Genomic DNA, 22,288 nt, shown 5'->3' with positions numbered 1-22,288 from the left:
CCATCACTGGTGCAACTTGGGGCCATTTCCTATTTCACTGTAACTTGGGAAAAGGGACCAACCCTCACCTGTCTACAACCTCCTTTCAGGCAGTTGTAGATGACAATAAGGTCTTCCCCACAGTCTCCTTTTCTCTGGACTAAATGACTCCAGTGCCCTCAGCTGTTCCTCAGAAAACTTGTGCTCCAGACCCTTCACCATCTTAACTGATAAGTATACCACGTATAAAAGTCAATATAATCTGATTTTTCATTAGTGTGTACTGAAATTATTTCAAGTCAAGAAAGAAAGCAGCAGTATGAAAAGACTCAGATGTTTCAATTTTTATTGCTAATCACTTGCCCTTACAATGTTTCATAACTCTTATCTAGGGCACATTGAACATTGTTTACATGAACATTATATTCATTTGCTGTAGCATGATACACAAATAGTCACATCACGTAAGCTTCAAATATGCAGCTTCATTTTATCACCGTCCAGGTCTACTCTTCAATGCTTTCAAAGTTTTCTTCATGATTGGTCCAATTTCTTCAACAGCAACAAAGAGACCAGTTAGCATTACAGATATGATTGACTTAAAATGGTATTAGCATAATATTAAGCATATATTAATAGGCAGGTCAAAACAACTAAATTGATAATCTTAGGAAATTCCATTTACTTTTGATTGGCTTCTTTCCATCTTGAATCATGACACCTGAGCTAGAACTTCCAGTGTTGCCAGCAGGAATCAGATTTGATAATGTGTTATTTCTGTCTCTGCTTTCTGGAATCCCTGTTCTTTTAGAAAAAGGAAGTAAAAAAAGTTAGTATTTGATATGAAGCTACTATTTGCTCCAGCTCATCTGGGGGAAAAAAACAAAACCCTAATCAAACAAATTTAAGAGACTTTCTCTGTTTCAAAATCATAAGATAATTCAGGTTAAAAGGGGTCACAGGTCCCCCATCTTGTCCATTTTCATTCTTGCATAAATTTTAGACTTATAAGATTTTATTTAAAATTAAATTATCAGAGTTTGTGACAGATCAAAACGGTCAGCAATACCGCTGTGATTCATAATGCCCTGTGCTCTAGTTTGTACTCTGTGTTTATTTTCCTCTGTGAACACAGCTGAACTGCTAACTAGCTCTCTGACAGAAAATGAGGGCAAACTTAAAAAAAAGCTTATGTAAGAATGAGTAACTAGGAAAAGGCACAATAACTAACCCTAAATATCCAATCACCAGGACAAGGCCTGAGGCAGATTCTTACACCTCCTGCTAAAGACAGTTAAACCAACACAGCAATCACATGTCAGCATGATGTCACTGATCTGGACAGCCTAGTCCACCTCAGAGGCAGTCCCTGACATCTGCTGCCAGCGCTCACATACCACTGTGCACTGAACTGAGAGCAGCGGCCTGCTGGGGATCTGCATGTCTGCCTCGGGACCTTCTTAGCTCCTGCAAGACCAGCTGCTTAAGCGAAAATTTCAGCTGTACAAATTCTGCAGCTTACAAAAATGACAGCTCAAAGTAATGAAGTTTAACTTATTATGCCTAAACAAACCCTTGTTTCTCATGAAGGCAAAGCAATGACTCTTGTGGTTTCTTTCACACAACACCAGTTCTTCCTAATTTATCACGCCTGAGGAAAAAAGTCTTGAAGGGCTTGGAGTACGTCATTCAGCTACTGGCCCAGTGACCACTGGAGCAGAAAGGACATATACATTACTGTACTTGAAGCACCTAAACTGGAAGGCTGCTCTGTCACAACACATAATCAACCTCCCACAGAGAAACTGAAAGCAAAAGCCTAACCTGAAGTGCCTTAAGGTCAGTGCCTTGGAAGGGGACTACCTTTCCATTGAAAACAACAACAGTATGGAAAGAACCTTCTGGATCTCATCAGCTAAGGGTGCACTTATGAAAAGATACCTGTTAAAGCTGACTTTAGGAAATTGCTACATCCAGGCTGTCATTCCTGCCCCATACCACCACTATCTTGAGCAGTAAGTCAAGGCTATTCAACTAAGCTTCTGAAATTCAGAGGGGGGGGGGGGGAAGGAAAGAAAGCACATCAAACAAATAAACAAACCCCCCCCCCCAGTTTTAAAAGTTCCTGATGTTCACTCTGATCAGCTAAATTACTACAGGCAGCTGACTGGGATTTTATCAAAGCAGAACATGTGAGGCTACTAGGCAGGTTTATAAACCCAAAACATCAACAATGGAATCTCCCAAGGATGTCAAGCAGCTTTAGAGTGATCTGGGCAAAAAAAACACCATCCACTCACACTCTAGCTGGGAGGGTGAATTCACAACTAGCACTTTGGAGAAATGTGGGATGGCAATGCCCACATGGCGCAGAAGTGCGCACAACTTAAAAGGCAAGTCAGTTTCTAGCCACCAGCCGCTTAAAGAAAAGAAAGTAAATAAAGAGTTATTTAGAACTTCTAAATTATTTTGCAAGCAAGCTTTTGAACTGACAAAAGACACTCAAACTCAAATTAAAAGCATTGTACATAACACTTACTTGTACTTCTGTATGGGATGAAATGGGGTGACGGGTCCTGCTGTCCCATGGATTTCTTGCTGTCGGCGAATGTCCCTGGGTGGTTTTGCTGCACTGCTCATGTAAGCCAGTTTTACTTGCCTGCCTAATAAAGAAAAAAGGAGCAGAGGATATGTGACTTTTTATGCCTTTTATATCCAAAGCTCTTTGCGTTGCTGCTTAGGATCCTCAATCTAACCAGTAAGGTAAGATTTGTCTAATGCATAATACTTGCAGCATACAGCAAAGTATTGTACTAGCACATGCATTTAGTTTTTCAGCAACTTTTAAATTAAGAACAGTGTTTGTTCTTGATGACTTCTAGAAGTTCAGCATTAGTGTTCCCTGCAAACAAATCACTAAACCCTACATATTGTCAAGAACAACAGAAGAGACTGGGTTTTGTATTGGAGGAGCTAACCAGATTTTACCTTTTGGTTTCTCAGACTGAGCTGAAAGAATATTTTTTGTAAGCATCTTCAGTTTTTCTTCTCTCTGATTAAACAGTCTCAAGTACATTTCACGCCAAGACTCATATTCCAAGAGGCTCTCATTTTTAAAGTCTCTCTGGCAGTGTTTCTTCCACAAGTGGTCAGAATCCTTTATAAACATCTAATTTGAACACAAGATATCTTAAATCAAAGATTTGAAAACATTTTCAAGAGTACCTGTCAGCTGAGCCTGAAGATGCAGCCCAAACCCTTGGTGGAGAAAGGTGCAGAACGAACCCCATCACATGTGCCATCACCAGTACCCACAATGTGAAGTGTAGCAATACCATGCAGATATACTGACTTCAGCCTAGAAATCCCACAGCTTCAAACAGCAGAGCCCTACACTGGAGTCTGTAGGCCATGTTTACAGTCTAGAGTTGTGTTTACAGCACAGGCTCAGGCTGCTCCAGCTCTCCACTTGAAGCACACAGAGAAAAGGCAAACTTGCACTATGAAGGGCTATACACTCAGAACCTCAATGTTCACATGCATCATGGAGCTGAAGTCCCAACAGCATGCATACTAAATCTACCACACACATGAAATCTCACCCCAGCTACTTCTTGACTGGTATGCTTTGCAACCATAACAGTTCATAACTTGAACACAGTTGGTTCTATTACAGCTTTCCCAGCTGTTTCAGTGGCAAATACTGTGATCATTTTTTTTTCTTTCTTATTTTTGGAAATAAAAATAGTTTTCTATACACAGTCCTTCACTTAGTCATGAGGAATAATTCTCCCAAATGTTTTAAATCCTCACACTTGAGAAAGGGAGTCTTGATAATGATAGCTTAATTCAAAGAAATTAGTATGCAGGACAGAAACCCAGTGCAACCCGTGGAGTTGTGGAACGCTGTAGCTCCCTGAATTTAACAAGGCAGAATTTACCAGGTTGCATTCCTCTATTCGAAACAACTGCTCTGGTGTGCAACGTGTTAGCACAGGTTCAAGAATTTCAAAGGGCACACCTCCTACTTCTTGTAGCACTACAAAAAATCAGGTAAGGTACTTTCAGTATCTTACTTATTTTACTCAGTGTGTAAGTTTACTCAGTGTGAGTTTAAAAGTAAAAATACAAGTCAAGTTTAGCACACACTAACAGAACACTTTCTAAAGTCAGGCTATGAAAATATTTAGAGATCAGCAGTTCCTCACTGACTAGTAGTTATACCTGAGGATGGATCAAGCATCTTTGAATAGTCATTTCCCCATCTTTACTGATGTGTATCACTTCCCCTCTCTACCTATGCATGGAATAAAAATGTCTTGATTTTTCATTGTAATTTATGAAAACAAACACCTTGGGCTGGGGGGAACAGCAGACTTCTTGACTTATAATTTACAGGACATTACATTTTAAGTAAAATTGGAACCGGAAAAATTTCAAGCTTTCCAAAAAAACCCTGCATTTTAGCACAGACATCAGTCCCTTTTTAAGTGCCTTTAAACTTGCTCTGAGTCACTGTTTGCAGAGCAGGACAATATATTTTAGTAGGCCTGTTGTTGGCATGGAGAAAAAAAAAATCTGATACACTTTCCGTCACAGCCTGCTACAAATCCCTTAAAGTACTCACAGTCAATATTATTCTGAAGCACGCGGATGCACTGTTCATACAGTGTAAGCATCTTTGACAGACAGACTGTTTTAGAGCCAGAGTAAACTTGCATTTTAGAGTTGACTCTCCGTCCTGGGAATTGAACCATCTCACTGACTTGCTGAGGTGCTTCCACAACAGGTGCTACAGAAGCTGCAAGCAAGACATCAGCAGGTTTTGCAATGCTTTAAACATTCAGCTCTGAGAGTAGCACAGCTGGTAGGATATGTTACCTTTTCTTGAAAGACAAAGTTATTGCATTACAGTTTTGGGCCCTTGCACATATTACATTGCAGAAGTCCACTCACCATCATCTAACACCAAGACAGCTTGTACACTGTAAGTGAGCTGCACCCACTCAAATATGTCTTGCATTATTTAGCTCCAACCTACACGAGCTGTATTCACACTTGGGGAACAGAGTAACCTATCTATAGCACCCTGCTGACCCTCCTAGGTTATCCCAGAGAAGGCGGAAGCTGCAATAGCAGCGACATTTCAAGACGCCAGTGGTATGAAACCACTGAAACCTCAGAAAAACTGCTAGAGAAACCACTGGCAGTTTACATCACCTACCTGTAAAGATGCTAGTGGTTCTCATGCCAAAGTTCCTATACCAAATGTTTCATGTATTTATTTTACCTGAGGTAGTTTCTACTAAGTCTATTCTTGTCTATACCTTAGACCAGGCAAAAAGATAAATGGGGGTTGTAGAACTACTACCCAATTTATGCCTTCTCTACATCTGTGATAAGCTTCCACAGTATTTCTTTACTCAGCCAGCCATAAGGAAGGCTTTATAACTCCCTTCAACTTCAATATGATTTTTACAGGTGAGAAAGTGAAGGTGAAGCCCTTCTTTGCTACGGAGAGATGAGCTAATACAGTTTATTAGAAAAGGAGCTAAAATATCTCTACAGAGACCTATAAAACCCCATACCATTTCAACCTTGTATACTACTTACCTGTAAAGTCTGCAACATATGAGTTTGAGATGCCTGTCAGAAATTTAGGTAATGGAGTATTAAGAAGCTCCTGGAGGGATGCCACCTTAGCCTGTGCACAATCAAGGAAACAATGCTTCAGCTTTATGAATTTGGGTTTACAGGAACTTAAAATAAGCTAAAAAAAAAAAAAATAAGCAAACAAAACACACCACCAAAACCCCAAACCAAACAACCCTTAAGCAAACCCCAAAGTTAACCAGGATAACTAAAATTATTTCTTTTCTACACTAAAATTTACTCACAGGATTATTTTTCAGTGTACCCTTTCTTAGTTTATATAGTCTACTTATCAAGACTATACCACAAAAAGAACTCAGTGTGACATCTGCAATTAGTGCACACAAAGAGATGAAAGAACAGTAGATCAGTTAACAGGCTTTCAGATAAATCACTACAGAGGCAAGCAGTGAATGAGACAAAACTGCAAGGTGACAAAAGTACAATTCTAAAAGACAAGAAATAGCTTTACACCTTGTCCTGTCAAGTCTCCTAAATCATGCCTAAAATATTCACAGATAACCCCGTAAAAATGGATTGAAATATGCTGCATTCTGTTAAGTATGGGTCCCTACAAATGTATTATGTGCAGTGTCAAAACTGGGTCTTAGGTGTCCTCCAATTGTAAGTCAGACACTTATAGCCCAAAACTTGCATTGCCTGAACTTCATTTCAGTATCTTCAATAACTTTTCACAACTGCTTGAATATACAAGATTTTTCCTCAAGCAGTTTAGGAGTATCAGATACAAGCCTCTACAGTAATATTTCTCCATTTGGGACAGAAGATACCACATTCCAATCACAGATCTTCCACAACAAATAAAGCCTGAAGCTTTCACATCACAGTGAAGATAAAATACTGAAGATACCTCTAATTTCCAGCATGCAAAAGGTCTTTATTTAAAATGTCTAATTAATACATATTTTTAGATATACCTGGGCTTAGAGAAGCTACTCAAGCTTCTTCCTCTTCAAGGGGCTAGGATAGCTCAGATTAAGAACATGTATAATCTTATATGCAATACTTTGGTTTACCTCAATGCATTTAAGGAAGGTTCAGCTTCACTGCAAACCTTAACGTTCACTATTAAAGAGCCACATCATCTGACGAAAAGACTGTGCTGTAAACTAACAGCTGCTGCAGCCACAAACCAGGCTGGTCAAGAATGTAAGAAGGGGACATCTTTCCAAAGGTAAATATCTTTGCACTTTGCAGGTCAAAAGCAGACTAGCTGATATGAATCAAACACTATTGCAGTATTTGAAATAATCCTAAAAATACAAGTAAGTCAATTGCAAATCACCAGTATGCAGGAAGCATTCTTCCTTCCCTCCCTCTACCTCGCCCCCTACAATTATTGTAATTACAGGTAGTTGCAATAGAGCTGATATATCAGAGTCATGCAATCTGTTCCTTAAAATAAACAGAGATAAATTTCACTGAAATTCAGAGTGCAAAGCACTTATTTATCTGTAGTTTATCTGCTATTATCTCAACCATGTAGCAGTTTACCTTTTTACTGGGAGTTTCTGATTGATCACTCTCACATTTTTTAAAGTCTTCCACTCCCTCTTCTGCATGAGAAAGTTTTGAGGTCTTTTGTGGTAATGACCTGTTCTTCTGCTCACTGCATTTCTTTGGCCGTGCACCTGTAGCCCTAGCCTTCCTCTTTCTTTTATTTGTAACTTGATCATAATTAAGATAGGATTCAAAAGACATAGTAGGGGGCTCAAATTCCTCATCACTAGATAATTTGGCTTTGCTTTTTATGACAAGTTTTTGTTTTGCTTTCTTCACACGTTTAGGACTTCTCTGTTCAGAAGTATCCTTACTAGACATTTCCCCCAGAGGTGATAAGCCTTTATCAGCTGCAGAGAAACGCTGCTTTTCTGAAACTTTCTTGCTCTCTGTGGAGTTGCTCCCTTTGAACTCACTGCCTTTAGACTGAGAATTGGTACCCCAGGAAGCGTGCTTAGAACCACTGCTGCTACATTCTTCATTATCACATTCTTTTGGAGACTCAGAATCTGTACTTTGATGGGTCTTTTCACTACAAATACACTCCTTATTCAAGGTTTTAGAAATGGGAGTGCTGTTGGGGCTTCTAAAGGCCTGTACAGATGCTCTGGACTTCTTTGAAGGCTTAATCTCCTTGGAAACAGAAGATTTTGTCTCACATTTTTCTTTTTCAGTATATTTTTTTCCTCTGTGACCACTGCAACAATAGAAAACAACCCACATGTCATTGTTTATCTGATGCTAAATTTTTAAACAATCTTTGCTCCTATATTAATAAAACTAAAAGCATTAAAATCACACCATATGTCAACTTTACAAAACCCAGAACTGTGCTCTGATGTGCTCTTATTTTTCCATTATCAGTACAGAATCCCAGAGAAGCCGCTCTTGGGTCCAGCACTGCTAAATATTGCAAGAATTGACAGCAAGGCAAGTGGGGAGTAGGGACAATCATCAGTCGGAAAACATGCCTGGCAGTACTATTTGCTTAAAACATGTGGATACCACTTTTCATACAAGTTTCCTGCATGCTTTAGAACACAGATGTAGTGCTTGCAGTAACTACGAGACAGAATTTACAACATGCTCTGTAGGTGGTACAGATTACAACAGGTCAGCCTTTATGATTTGCTCTTCACAGGTTCTGGTATTTTGCTTTCCTGTTGTTTGAACAACTTCAGATTTAAAATGCACTGTTTAGTCAAACTAAACCCGTGGCTTTCTCAGCTCAACTGTCTCAAACTGTCAGAGGACTGCAAAGCATCTAAAGCAGAGCGAGCCTGGTCATGGCAGTGGTGGCTGCTTCTTTCAGAGAAGAAACTGCATTTCTTCAGTGTGACTCCTCCGGTATTAGAAGCCCCTCTCAGTCTACAAGATCATTAAAAGAAAACTCTCTATACAACAAAAGCACAGGAGAGTTTCCTCCTTTAACCACCACCTCTGGGAAGAAAGAACAAGTTCCCCAATTTACTGAAGAAGTGCACAGCAGTGCCCATCATTGGTTTCTAGTCCTGCTTGTACCAGCTGGGACCTAAGAACTTGTGCCAGTCAAAAAACCAGCTGAAGTCAGAGTGCTGACTGGCTAATTGACTAATACAAGTAACTTTGACCTTTTTCCTCATATTTTATAATGACATCCTAATTTCTTCCATTCAAGTTATGCATTTGTCCTAATACAGATTTGTCCTTACAAACACTTTCCCAAGATTTCCAATCTCTATTTTAAAGTCCCACTACAGTATAATTAACTTCTAGGAAAAACATTCACACCTACCTTTTATTTTCTGTAGAAACAAGCTTTTTCCATTTTTTCACCAGAGTTTTAGCTATATTCCCAGCAGTGACATGTTTCCTCAAACTGTTAACTGTTTTGCCTATGCCAGTTTCCTGTGGAAGATAATGCAAGAAAGATGGGCAGAATAAATCACAACTCTCATCCCAAACAAAACCTGTGTTTAGGAAGGCAAATGCCTTTGCCTCTTTGCCTGAATAGTCTAGCTAAATATCTTAATAATCATTTTTTTTTATTACTCTTCAAAGAATTCTCTCACAAACCCATATTTTTCTTCTTCCCAAAGTACAGACAGATTGCTTATAATAAATCAAAGCGTCATAGACCAGTGTGATAATATTTAGTATAAAATTTGATAGGATGTGGCTTGGATGAGGACAAAAGTCACAAAAATCCTTACTTGGGCTCCCCGCTCTTTAAATGCAAGAAACTAACTTTGAGCTGCTAATAAAAAACAGAAGAGTTAGAAAACTGACCTAAAGAATGGTTCACCCTTATTTGCTTTTCAGTCAATGCTAACATTGATTGAAAGTAGTTTTACACTGAAAAGAAACCAACCCTGATTAGTAAAATTAGTAAAAGAGCCTCTATATGCTCAAGTCCCTGCTCAGTTCTACCATTAACATAATACTGCATTTGCCAAGTTGGATGCCCAGTTTTTAAGAAATGAATCTAACTAAATTATGATATAGAGCCAGAATTCTAAAATGTAACCTTCACTACCTCTACAATTGCAGACTCCTGACATTTACATAGTAATTCACTATGGAAGAGTTTAATACATCATTATTGATTGCTTACCACTAGAATATCCAGTGATAAATCCAAATCCTGTAGTACCTTAAGTGTTGTTATGATCTGAAAGGAAACATTAGATTTATTGTTTTAAACAAATACTTGAAATTCTACTCCGTTCTTCTCATCCTCATTCCCTTGTTTAATCCAAAAAGACTCAATAGTGTTAAAAGGAACATCCAGGGCTGCACATCAGGGCTGTGCTTGCAATCTGTGATGTGAAACAGTACAATTCTGCCAACCCCCCAATTTCAGTTACACCAGAAAATCCAGTAGATAGCTTGAATTTACAACTATAGAGATTACAATAAAGATCAATAATACAGTAGCATGAGGTACATATATATACCACACTCCTCACATAGCAGTGACCCTCTTTTGCCGCAAAACCAATAGAAAAGCAGCACAAAGCAAAACCACCACAGAAAAAAAAAAAAAAAAAACCAACCAAAAAAAACACCAGCAAGTCTCACAGTCAGCAGCACTACTCCTTCATCAGCCCAGGCCAAAAAAGCACAATAGAGATGGTGCGAGCCCGGATTGCATAAAATAAGGTATTGAAAACATAACTGCAATCTGTACATTAACAAAATGAGCTCAAGCTAGAACAGCTGTTTCCTTTAGCACTGACAAAGTGTACACCTGTTACAAAACTCAACATTTCCATAAAAGGAGGAAAGATTTTTTTCAAATACAAAAGGCTCATCTTCCTATGAGGATTTTTTTATAACAAAAGTCTAATTGATAAGCAGAGTTTAAATTTCTACAGGAATATAATCCAGTTTTTTGGCAACGGTTATACAGCACCCCAGGGTCTTGCAGCTGACCTTATCCTTCTCTTGTGGTTTTGGAATGGTATTCCCCAATTTAGTGTTCCCACTGAAACACCCCAAACCACATGCATGAAGCTATGTTATGTAGGCAACACAATTAATGGACAACCGAAGTAGCAGCATTTCATGGGGCTTTCACAAAGCCTGGAATACTAGTCAAGTGTTTCAGATCACTGACGCTTCGAAACATAACATCAGTAAAGCAGCCTACCCAGAAACTTTTTAACTACAATAACAGCAATACTAATTTAAGTAACCAATGAACTGTCTTTTATCATATTGTATATTGCTTATGAAATGGAATTGCAGGAGGCAGAAGAGGTACTTAAAAAACGAAGAGCAAACTTGAAAAAACAATTTACAAATTGCACTCCAGGGATATATTTCTCTACTGTTGCTCTAAGTTTCATTGTTCCTGTAGTGCCTTAGAAGTGGAATCCCATATGACACTGAATTTCATTGTGTACAGTGGGCTCTATCCACATGCCTGGCACACAGTTCTTCTGTAAATCATCCACTGTGCAACAGTACTTCCGAGACTAGAGAAGCTCAGGAAAAATGCTGCACAGCCTGGGAAAACGGTAAGACATGCACCTAGAACCAGAGCTAACCAATCACTTGTCTACCAAAAAGTTCAGGTAGCTACAAAACAGCGAGATACCTGCAAAAAAAAAAAAAAAAAAAAAAAAAAAAAAAAAAAAAAAAAAAAAAAAAAAAAAAAAAAAAAAAAAAAAAAAAAAAAAAAAAAAAAAAAAAAAAAAAAAAAAAAAAAAAAAAAAAAAAAAAAAAAAAAAAAAAAAAAAAAAAAAAAAAAGAGAGAGACAGAGGGGGAAAAAAAAAGCTTCCTGACCCTGACCCAGATTTCAGAACCAGCACAAGGGCCATTTAGGAGTCAGACACTCCCCAAGAAAAATAATAATTGCTCATAAGGTTAACATAGTTTCCAATGCTTGTGATTATCAGTGTCAAGATAGTTCACTTTTTATTTAATTAAAAGAATATATATACCCATTGATTTAATTTATTTTGCAATGAAAAAGGAAGTAACCCACTGGTAACAGATTATATTGTGCTATATAAAATAAGTAGATACTCAATCACTGCAAATTACTGGGAATAAATCCCATAGGCCAAAACCAAACCTCTGTGTGGAAGAATACATTGAGACACAAAGAGAATAGGGGTTTTGAGCATTTCCTCTTGATAGGTTTTGGACTGATTCTTAAAGCCAAGTTTATTTCAGAAGAAAAGATTCAGGAAGCAGGCAATCACTACATACAACTTCAAATCTACAGGTTAAATTACAAGAGTACCTAAGTGACAAGCATGCCCAAAAACAGTCAATACATTTTAATGAAAGATTAAACTTTCACAGTTTCCTAAATCAAAAACTTCACTGTTCATTTTGGTTACTTGAAACGTATCTCACATTTGGAAAATTAAGATAAACAACACTATTTTATTAAAACAAAAAACATTTACCACACACTCTAACAAGCTTTTTAGAAGTCATACTGATCACTTGAAAGCAGGGAACAGCTCAGGCTGCAGGGAAATCAGCAGCTCTGCATGTGTAGGACTAGTATAGTGTTCCATTTGCTTGCTCTGTAACTGGACAAAGTAAATCGTAGCTTCCAGCCTGCCAGTAGGAATCACATCTTCAAACTCCTGGCATTTAGAACCAAACTTTCTTTCAGACACAATAAGAAAACAAGCAAATTTAACTTGTGGCAAGCACCTGTAGCAGCAGAGAAACTTTCTATTTATCCTATTTGCTAGAGAGCTCCGATATCTCTATCAAAGACTTAAAGCATAAGCTCCAATATCTATCAGGCTTTGGTGATGGCCACAGAAAGGTATACTGTGAAGCACAAGACATGGAAAAGTTTTTCACTGAAACTAAAGGTTGTTAGAAACACAAACTTTGCTGTCGTAATACCTATATAGCATACTATTGCAATTATTGCATAAGGCAAAAAGAAAGTAATTTTTCTGAAGTCTGTTCTAAGTAGGTCTTCAACAACAAAATGGAGACTGACTGAGGCACCTTGCTCTAACCATCTTTCACCATAGCATTTGTGGTCCATCTGCCTCTTATCATCTCACTGGACTAGATCCAGTAACTTCTTCCCCCAAGTTCTTTCAAAAACACACAATACATGTGTAACTCTCCATTGGTTTTCAGACTATTTTATTTCACATATCAGTTACATCTCATGGTAAAAAAGTATTGAGACTGTGAAGTTTATAGAAAAATCAAGAAAATACCTTTTTATTCCTGAACTATTCTACATAATTTCTACGTACCGATTTAGAAAGAATGATCAAAAACCCCTAGGATTGCTGGTTTTCCAATAAATGACATTCCAAGCAAACCCAAGACCCAGATCTTCATGCAATATAAACAGACGACAAAAGCAGAGCCTTATGGACAAACAGAGCTGGCACACACGTACTGGTGTGAGACAAAAGCAAAGGCGACAAGAGAAACAATAGCAAGCAAAAAAGAAGGAGAGGAGGGAAAAGTAGGTTGGCATTTGGAAAGCAGAGGACAATTGAAATGAGCAATGGGTAAGAAAGCATGTGAGCAAACAAAATTTTCCAGAGTCAAAACTGAAAGCAAAGTCATAACAACGACAGATCCCAGATGCATCGGGTTTGGTCTTTTCCCACTGCACCAGTGTTGCGCCATCGTCCCTTATACAAGGGTTGTAGAGTCTCCTCATTTTTTCTATCTCAGCTTGGAACCTCAGGAAGGATGGGACCCATTAACAGATTCCCAGGCCATCTGTAGTCAGTGGATGACTAAACATTTCATTACAGTAACTCTTGCTTGTTTTCTGTCCTTCCTTCTTCACTCCGTAGCTTCAACTCTCTTTCAAAGAGATCCCTATGATCCTTTAGCTCATTCTCTTCTATAACACAGCCTGTGAAATTCCACCAAGTCCACAAATTCTGGCTGAGCTAGACAACTCCTCTGAAAGAGCACCTTAGAAAAACTCAGCTCTTTCCCAAACAAATCATATGCTCTCAGTTATCAAAAAAAAAAAAAAAAAAAAAAAAGGCACACAACTGTTTGTCTAAAAAAATTGCCTAGTTTTGTTTTCAGCTATTAAATCTAATAATCTCTTCTTGCTAATTAAAAGAGCCTTCTTTCAATAATCTTATACAACACAGAAAAAAACAAAACAAACATTAATCACACACTTTACCTTGGTTCTTTAGTTTCACTAAGTTATGCCAGCCATTCTCTGGCTGTCTTATTATCTTTTCAGCTTGGTCAGTATTGTTTTTTAAAACAGTCCCCAGAACAGGACATAATATTCCTGTAACTGTCCCTCTAATGCTGTATAGCAGTAATAACATAACCTTGCTAAGCTACCTAAAGATAGCATTTACTCCATAAGCCATTGCATTGTACTGCAATTTCATGCTCAACTGGTAATACATCAGAGCTCCAAATCATTTTCTGAGTCAATGCTTTCCAAAATACAGTCTCCTATCCTGAATGACCTATATTCATAGCTCCTAGCTGTGACTTTCCACTGAGCCATGGTAAAGCCCGTGTTGCTCAAATGTATGTAGCCTAGCACATGATCAAATTTGGTATCTAGAAGGGACTCTTCATTTGACACAAATTACTTCAGTATGTGTAGCATTTCCCTATAATGCTTGCGGTCTTCTAAATTAAGAAAGATTTGAGTAGCATCATGTCAGGAACAGATGGATAATCAACCTCCATCTCACCCCCAAAAAAACCCCACCACAAATCCACAACCAAAACCACAAATCAACATTGTTTCCTGATGAGGTCTGGCATGTATTTCCGCTGAGTGCAACTGAAATTAGTTTTATGTATTACATCAGGTCCATTACACCACTATTGTAATCACCATTGCACAGAAGCAAGTCAAATGCCTTGAAACTTGCATATAGTTATGGCAATTACTGTCAGCTGAATACAATTTGAGATGAATTTGGCAGAATGTATCTACATAAAGACTCACATCATGCAGCTGCTCAACACATTCCTTTAAGACCAGTGTCAATGAGGACCATTTCACTAAGCTGTATAAACAATAACATAGTATTTTTTCCTGTACTTTCATTAGAACCTTGAGTGTCATTCAATACCTATTCTTTGTCAATTCTCTGAAAATTCACTGAGTAGCTATCAAGCTTCACACATTAAGAAGCTTTTGACATGAACAATTTATGTTCTGCATCTTACCTGGTTACAATCATATCAAAGACTACTCAGCAATTACTAGAAAGTCCCAAGACAAATATTATTCTCAGTATGGAACAGAAATATTTGACAACAACAACACTTGCCTAATATTGATTTGTTATTCTTTCCACACATACCTAGAACTTTCCTCTTTGCCTTTAAAGAGGCATTTCTATTACTACATTTAGCTTCTGTTAGGAGTGCATTTCATATCTGCTATCAGTTTCTCACTTTCCCTACAACTCCTTAGGCCCTTGTTATCTGTAAATATTTCCATTTCACTAAACACAGTTTAACCAGGGACAGCAGAAGTGCTGCAGCACCACCACTAGCCACATTTTATGCAGCACCTACTTGCAGTCATGCTGCATAAAAACAGATCATCTCTTCCCTTAACAAAACCAAATCTGCCAGAACTATTCTCATGTTTCACTGTGGTTGAATGTGTTCTGAAACTTATTGTTTTGGGATTAATTAAAAATTAATTACCTCTATAATTGCTTCTTTCTTTTGCTTTTCTGGCTCATGTTCAGAATACCATATCAACACCAACCCAATGTACTAAAAAATTCAAATACTATAATATCTGATTATTTCTGTAGCACAGGAGGAAATCATAGGTTCATGGAACTGAAAATAAAAACTTCTGAAGAAGCATCAACACAGATGTTTGCATTTACAGCACTGGCAATCAAGTAGATAAACCATTATTGGCCAAGAAAATCAGAATTTTCTCTATATGCATAAATATACACTTTAAAAACACACTCTAGGTATGATTAATAGGTAAGTTTTTCCAGTTCGTTAGCTACCAAATACAACGCAATTTCTACTGCTGCCCTCTGTCTCTAAATACTTCCACAAACTTCTATCAAGTTTTAATGCCTTTGAAACCCATCAAATCAAACGTGTCGTATTTTCAAAGCGAACGTGACCCTAAAAAAACAAACAAACAAACAAAAACCACCCTACTCTTCTAATACACCTTCTTTAGTCGAATTAGGATGTATTCATAAAACACTGAGGCCAATTTGGCACATGCTGTTTTGTTTCCAGTTCCTTCGGAGTCCAGGCTGTTGGTCCAAGAACGGTGCGTGCCTTCATGCCCCTGAACTCCATAACCTGTGCCGATCTCCCCATCCGCCTCTGTGCCTTCAGAGTGTCCCTCTCTGCCTCCTATGTCCCCGTCGGCCTCTCTGCTCCTCCAGAGTGTCCCTCTCTGCCTCTCTGTGCCTCCAGTGTCCAGCATAGCTCCAGTAGCTGCTCTGACCCAGCTCCTCCCTGATGTCTGCGTGCTTTAAGCGTTCCTTATCCAGTCCCCGCAGCTACTGAGCAGCCTGGCTACCCTACAGCGGGTGTGTCACTCCTTCCAAAGATAGGAACAACTTTGTTCTTCTTGTACCGAGAAGAACCACCAGGCAGGGTGTGAGAGCCTTCGCTCCTCCTGATGTGCACCGTTAAAACAAAGCAGAAGCCCCTATTTCCCCCAGAGAAATTCTTATGAGCACAGCGATTAGCAGCCCAGCTGCTGTGTTGCTCTCCTGGCCGGGTACCTCCGCGGGCTCCCGAGCGCGGCTCAGCTGCTCCTTCAGCTCCAGCACCCTCCCCGCCATGGAACCGGGATCGGGATCGGCACTCCGCCCCTCCGCCATCACACCGGCACCGCTCTGGCACTGCCCCGGCACCGCCCAAGCCGCCCCGCTCCGGCTCACCCTTCTTGTACCCGCGCCTGCTCCGCCATAGGCGGGTCCTCCCGGCCGGGATGGGTGCCGAGAGCTGCGGCACACCTGGCTGCTCGCTACCTGTCAGCAGGATGATAGTGAGGGTGTGCGTTGCTCTGCTCTGCCTCGTTAGACGCCATTTGAACACACAGTGGCACTGGGCAGGCACGGCTGTAGCGAAGGTGAGCCCGTGGCGGTGAGTCGGGGGCATCACCAGCCTGCCCCAAGACGCGACGTGGCGCGCTCTGTGCCCCTGCCGAGGCGTGTCCATCGGTGTGTCCATCGGGGCGGCCGCGGGAGAGCCGGGAGCGGTCTCTGTCCCTGGTATTCCCTGTCAGTGTCAGTCACTTGTTCGTGCACGCCTGTCCTGTTACCTGCAGGTGATGACTAGGTCTGTGGCACTCCTGGTGTCCGTGCGTGGCTGGGAGGCTGCTCTGTGGCACGATGCCTTGTGTAGGGGGTAGCATTGTCAAGCCATGAAGACGTGACTGGCACCCACGGGCACCCACTGCGGTCCTGACTCGGCTGAAGAGGACATCCTTTTCTTTTGGTCCTGCCTTATTTACAGCCTGATGGCTAATGCTTTTTGACTTTTTTTTTTCACTTTCCTTTTTTTCCTCCCTCCCTAGGCGGACTGATCACTTTTGGGCCCTGCATAGCTCCCTTGTGGATTATCTATAAAGCATGTGACAGGGAATCAATCGGTCTTTGGTTCTGTGTGAATCGCGCATCTGAAACGGGATCTCCGCGGTGGAGCTTCCCGGGGCTGAGCATGTGCTCGAAAGACTCCAAGCTGAATGAATCCTTCCTAAAAAAATCTGTGTCTTTGCAGTATTTCCTGGAAAGTTAATGAAGATGTAATTAAAATAGATACATAGAACACCTTTCACTCTTTAGAGTGGTGTCTAGGGAAAGTGCTAAAAAAGTGTATCCAGTCTGAACTACAGGGGAATTTAAGTAGGCAAAAGTCTGGTATTTGCACGTTAGGGTTACTGCTCTTGCAAAATAGATCTTATTACAGCTTGGCACAGTGTATAGCAAATTCATCAGTAGAGAAACCAAAATAGCTGGTATGGCAATACAGCAGGTAGAGCTCTTAAGTTGGATATGGAAAAAATAAATACAGGTCCTGATGCAAACTGGATCTCCATTTCCCATGCTCATCTTTTTACTTTACAGAAATAATTAACTCATCTTCACAATATGACCTAAAAATAGGCCATTCACAACTAGTTCCTCTTCAGTTTTCTGGCCCAAGTAGTATGAAATTATTTCTATAAGGTGGCATTTATGGAGAAGAAATCTTCAGAGAAATTCAGCCCACACCAGCATTATAATTAAAGTCATCATGAGTAGGGAAGTTGAGGCTCAGATTGTCATATGTATTATGCGATTGAGACTGGAATTCCCATATGTTGTTTGAAAGTCTTAATTCTCAAATTACTGGGTTTCCTGGGATGAGGAAAATGTCCTTGCTGCCCAGTTATTCTGAAAGATCATGATTTCATGCCATTTAAAAAAAAGACATTTAAAATCTTAAAAGCTTCCTTGAACAAGAAAAATATTTCTAGCCCAGATCTAACTGCGACATTTTTCGTGTCACCTGTCATAACTGTCAGAGGAAAGAATTCCAAATTTACTCAATCTTTCAAAACTGCAGCCTGATCATTATGAGGATTTGTTTGTTTGGCATCGATGTGTGACTCCTTTTAGAAGAAGTGGGGTTGCCATACACACAAATATAGCTCCAAAAATTGCTCGGACAATACGTGCTCAAAAGCTATGTTGTGCCATCAGCTTTGTCCCAAGGCTTGCAAACTCCCTTCTCATCTCTAAAGTCCTCTCTATGCCCTGCTGCCAGTGCTTCGTGAGTTTCCAAGGAAAGACTGAAACCAGAAATAGGCTTTGTACAAGCTGAAGAGAAGAGCCAGGTGAGAGTTTCAAAGGGGGTGAATCAATGTGAGAGTCTTGGCAGAGCAAAATTAGACAGTGAAGTGGGAGCAAGCGATCGAATACGGGGGGAGGTCTGAGTGACCCACTGGGGATGAATGTCTTGCTGAACACTTGATTTTACCTTCTGTGAAATCAAGCCCTGTGCATTTGTTTCTAAAGAGTAGTAGTTTGTACATTTATTGAGCAGCTTAAAAAGAAAACAAACAAAACACATTTCTATTTCTTTTTTGAAAAAACTACAATCCCCACTGAAATTCAGTATGCTTCCACTGTTATCTCCAGTCTGCATAAGGACCTTCACCCTTCCTAAAGGCATTACTGGTGTGATTACTCAGTACCTTCAGATTAGTGCATCTAAAGATATTTTTTCATAACTGTTTATCATAGAGAACTAAATATGGGATTTGAGGGTATGTGGTATTTAGCTGAGCATACATAAAGTGCTCAGAACAAACAAAACAGTCATGATCTAGAGCTAAGCCTGAGTTTTGTTAACATCTTTAGTTGGCTAAGGTAGATCTGCACATGGTCGTGGCTGTGACACTTGTGTTCCACCAACAAAACCAGCATGCTGGCTTCAAAGAAAAGGCTTTACATTTCCAGAAAGAGTGCAGTAGTGGTTGTGCATTGATTAGAAAAGATGGTTATAATTGCCTTAAGGCCTGTCTTTGCTGATACAAGAACTTTCCCTATTGTTGATTCTGAATCACACACATGGAGCAAATAATAACAATTGTTCTTAGTCATTGGGCTGAGAACAAATCTCTTGAAATGTTTCCACTTTTTACCCCTAAAATGTTAAAACATTACTACATGACCTGCTACTGCTGCATGGATTGATAGTTTTGTCCTTAGTCACTCATAGAGACCAGTTGATTATGAAGTAAATTAAATAATTTTCCCTCGAGATTCACTCATACCTAAAAGTATGCATCTTGAGAGGCTCAAGATATTGTCAAAAAATTAGTACCCCCTCTTTGAAGTGAGAAGACAATTAATAACCTGATTGAAAGGACTTAAATCAATATAAAAATATTTTATAGTAATTAGTTTCTATGCCACTTCAAAGCAAATAAGCAGAAATACAACATTATCTTCAAGATATAAGGCAAAAAATGTTAAGAATATCTGAAAATTAAAAGGCATATTAAATCAAAGTTTGATTTTAAAAACTATTGTTTTATGTAAATACTTATATATATGTATAATGTATTATATATTTTATATATATTTTATGAACATGTATAATGGATATATATGTGTGGTTTGCATAACGCAAATGATTTCTGAACCTGGTACTAGTTATCTTTAAAAGATTTCACTGTTTGCTAATTAATGGAAAATGAGAATGACTAGGCCTAAGAACAACTTGCATGCCACATAATATCCAACTACACTATCAGTTGTCCTCTGAAGACCAAGTAACATTCAACCAAAGTTTCAGAATTATGTGAGATGTTTACTCTGTCAGTTTTAGTACACTGAGATGTTGACTCATGCCCCACAAGATGGTTATCTCTATACTGTCCAGCTCAAAGCATGGTCGATATTTTCTGGAAATTAGGAATTAGTTTTGTCTTTTCAGTGAGGATACTTCCCCATTGTCGTTTCTGTTGTTTTTTTCAACAGTGAACCATATAAGGATGTTGGAAACACATCTGTAGAGACTAAATAAGACTTGAATTTATTTTACAGTGTGCTAATAATTTTAAAGATATGCTATGAAAATTAGAATAATATTTTATTTTCTACATATTATGATTGTGTATTCATTTTGGAGAATTGTCCCCTTCATAAAAACAAAAAACCAAAAACCAACAAAAAACAAACACACAAACCTCTCTGAAAAATACTGGCTTTCTAGGACATCTTAAAATTATAAAAATTTATAAAGTCTTGGCATGAGTTGTTAGAAAAGGGAACACTGAATAACTCATGTTCACTGGTATGTATATACTTGGGAGTGTTGTTTTAGAAATACACCTGTTCTACCTACAAAACCTAATTTTTTACAAGTTCTTAAAACTTACGAAGTACAGTGAGAAATATATTCTTTGTGTAAAAGTCATTACAGCTGGTCCTTTAAGGTAGAGTTTAAAAATTCTTAAGGACAGTTCTTCATGTAAGGAATTTTATAATTAGATTGAACTGGTAAATTAAAATATATTGAGATGTGTTAAGATGATGATAAATGTCATCCTACGTATTAAATTCATGTTATAGTTAGTTGTATTTTTGAGGCAGTAGAAATCTACATGTGAGAAAAAAAAAGATAAAGTAGGTGGAGACTCCCTTTTTACAAGGAAACACGGGGAAAAGATAGGGGGGATGGGTACAGGTTATTCCTGGGGTGATTATGATTTGACGGAAGAAGAAAATTTTTCACAATGAGAACAATCAGTCACTGGAATAATCTCAGGGAAGTAAGTGGTGGATTCCTCAATGCTGCACAATTAAGATTCACCCAAAGAGTGTGCTGGCCTATCTTGTCTAGACCATGCTTTTGCCAAGAAAGGCTGACCACATGATCCTTGGAGTTCCTTCAAACCTGGTATTCAATGATTCTATGAAAATAAGGCTTTGTGCTTATTTTTTCACAGCTGTGGCCCTGTTTTTCAAAAGGGAAAATGGTTGTTGCTGTTGGGAGGGCTTGGCTTTATGTCCTTCTCCTTCACTCTCATTTCACACATTTGACTGCCTATGTTCCCTATTCTGTTTTTTAATTTTTATCTTGTAACATTTTGTAATACCAGCACAGTAACGCTGTTTTGTTCAAGATGTCAAGTGTTACTTTGCAGCAGTTGTTGTAAAAGCTCATCCAAGCCTGGAGGCAACCAAATAAATCTGTAAGAGTAAGTATTAAACAAAGTACAGCCAAGAGGAAGTCTTCCTGTTCTCTGACTTCCACTTCTCCCAATATCCTTTTTATCTCTCAGACAGGATTAAGTTCTCCTGGGATGTGGAGGTTTGGCTTTTTAGTATTCCTGAGGTTGACTGGCAAGGAGGTAGAGGTAAATTATTTCAGTGTATGGCATAACCCACAATTTACCTTGTTGAGAGAGAGAAGATCAAAGTTCACATCTCTCTGCAAATATATCAGGGAATGTGAGCCAGGATCCTTGAAAGCCAAGGCAATTGTTTAGGAAGCAGCAACCTAATTCCTTGAAACAGGACAAAACAGGACATGGCTGTGAGCCCCATCAGCTGGTCTCCTTTCCTCTGCCCAGACTGAAGCACAGAAAACCTAAGAAAGTGGAACTTGAATGCCATGTTTTCCTTGGCATTTCCTGCTGGTTATTTTAGGTTTCAGAATAATATGATCATATAATGGCTTTTGAAAGGACCTGCAAAGATTGTCTAGCTCCAACCTCTCTGACATCTTCTGCTCAACCAAGTTGCTCAAAGTCCCATCCAACCCAGCCTTGAACACTTCTAGGGATGGGACATCCACAGCTTCGCCAGGCAACCTGTGCCAGTGCCTCACCATCCTCATCATAAAAACTGTCTTCCTTATATCCAACCTAAACCTGTCTGTCTCCCTAACCATACTGGCTTTCATCCAGGCTCCCAGCTTTGAGCAGGGGAACCCAGTGGCTCACCCTACACTTACCTGAGACAATTACGGCTGCTGTGGAACTACCATCTTCACCTTCTCTTTGCTTTCCTCACCTCTACCTGGGCATTTGCAGGGTCCAGACTTTTCCTCCCGATTTCCAGTGGCCAGGCAGTCCAGGGAAGCTGAGCTCCTGTGGCTGGGCAGAGGCAGGGAGCAAGGCATGGAGAGGAGGGGTCATTTTAAAGAGCACCCGAG

General features: G+C 39.3%; 1 protein-coding gene across 1 annotated transcript; it reads right to left on the bottom strand.

Moving 5' to 3' along the window:
• Positions 1-312: 312 nt before the first annotated feature.
• On the bottom strand, positions 313-16,442 carry LOC114064886 (elongin-A-like). The gene is made up of 9 exons (XM_027898307.1): positions 16,357-16,442; positions 9,746-9,802; positions 8,927-9,039; positions 7,147-7,849; positions 5,593-5,683; positions 4,607-4,780; positions 2,525-2,642; positions 665-783; positions 313-531 (listed from the first exon to the last, which is right to left on the bottom strand). The coding sequence occupies exons 1-9, from the start codon at positions 16,414-16,416 to the stop codon at positions 473-475; spliced, it is 1,494 nt and encodes a 497-aa protein (XP_027754108.1). The 5' UTR covers positions 16,417-16,442; the 3' UTR covers positions 313-472.
• Between the last annotated feature and the right edge of the window lie 5,846 nt (positions 16,443-22,288).

The sequence above is a fragment of the Empidonax traillii genome, unplaced genomic scaffold, assembly GCF_003031625.1.
Source record: "Empidonax traillii isolate 1590-97213 ecotype Southwest subspecies unplaced genomic scaffold, ASM303162v1 scaffold591:size1139884, whole genome shotgun sequence".
Taxonomy (NCBI): domain Eukaryota; kingdom Metazoa; phylum Chordata; class Aves; order Passeriformes; family Tyrannidae; genus Empidonax; species Empidonax traillii.
The sequence above is the reverse complement of the archived record's forward strand: the minus strand, read 5'-3'. Positions and strand labels throughout refer to the sequence as shown.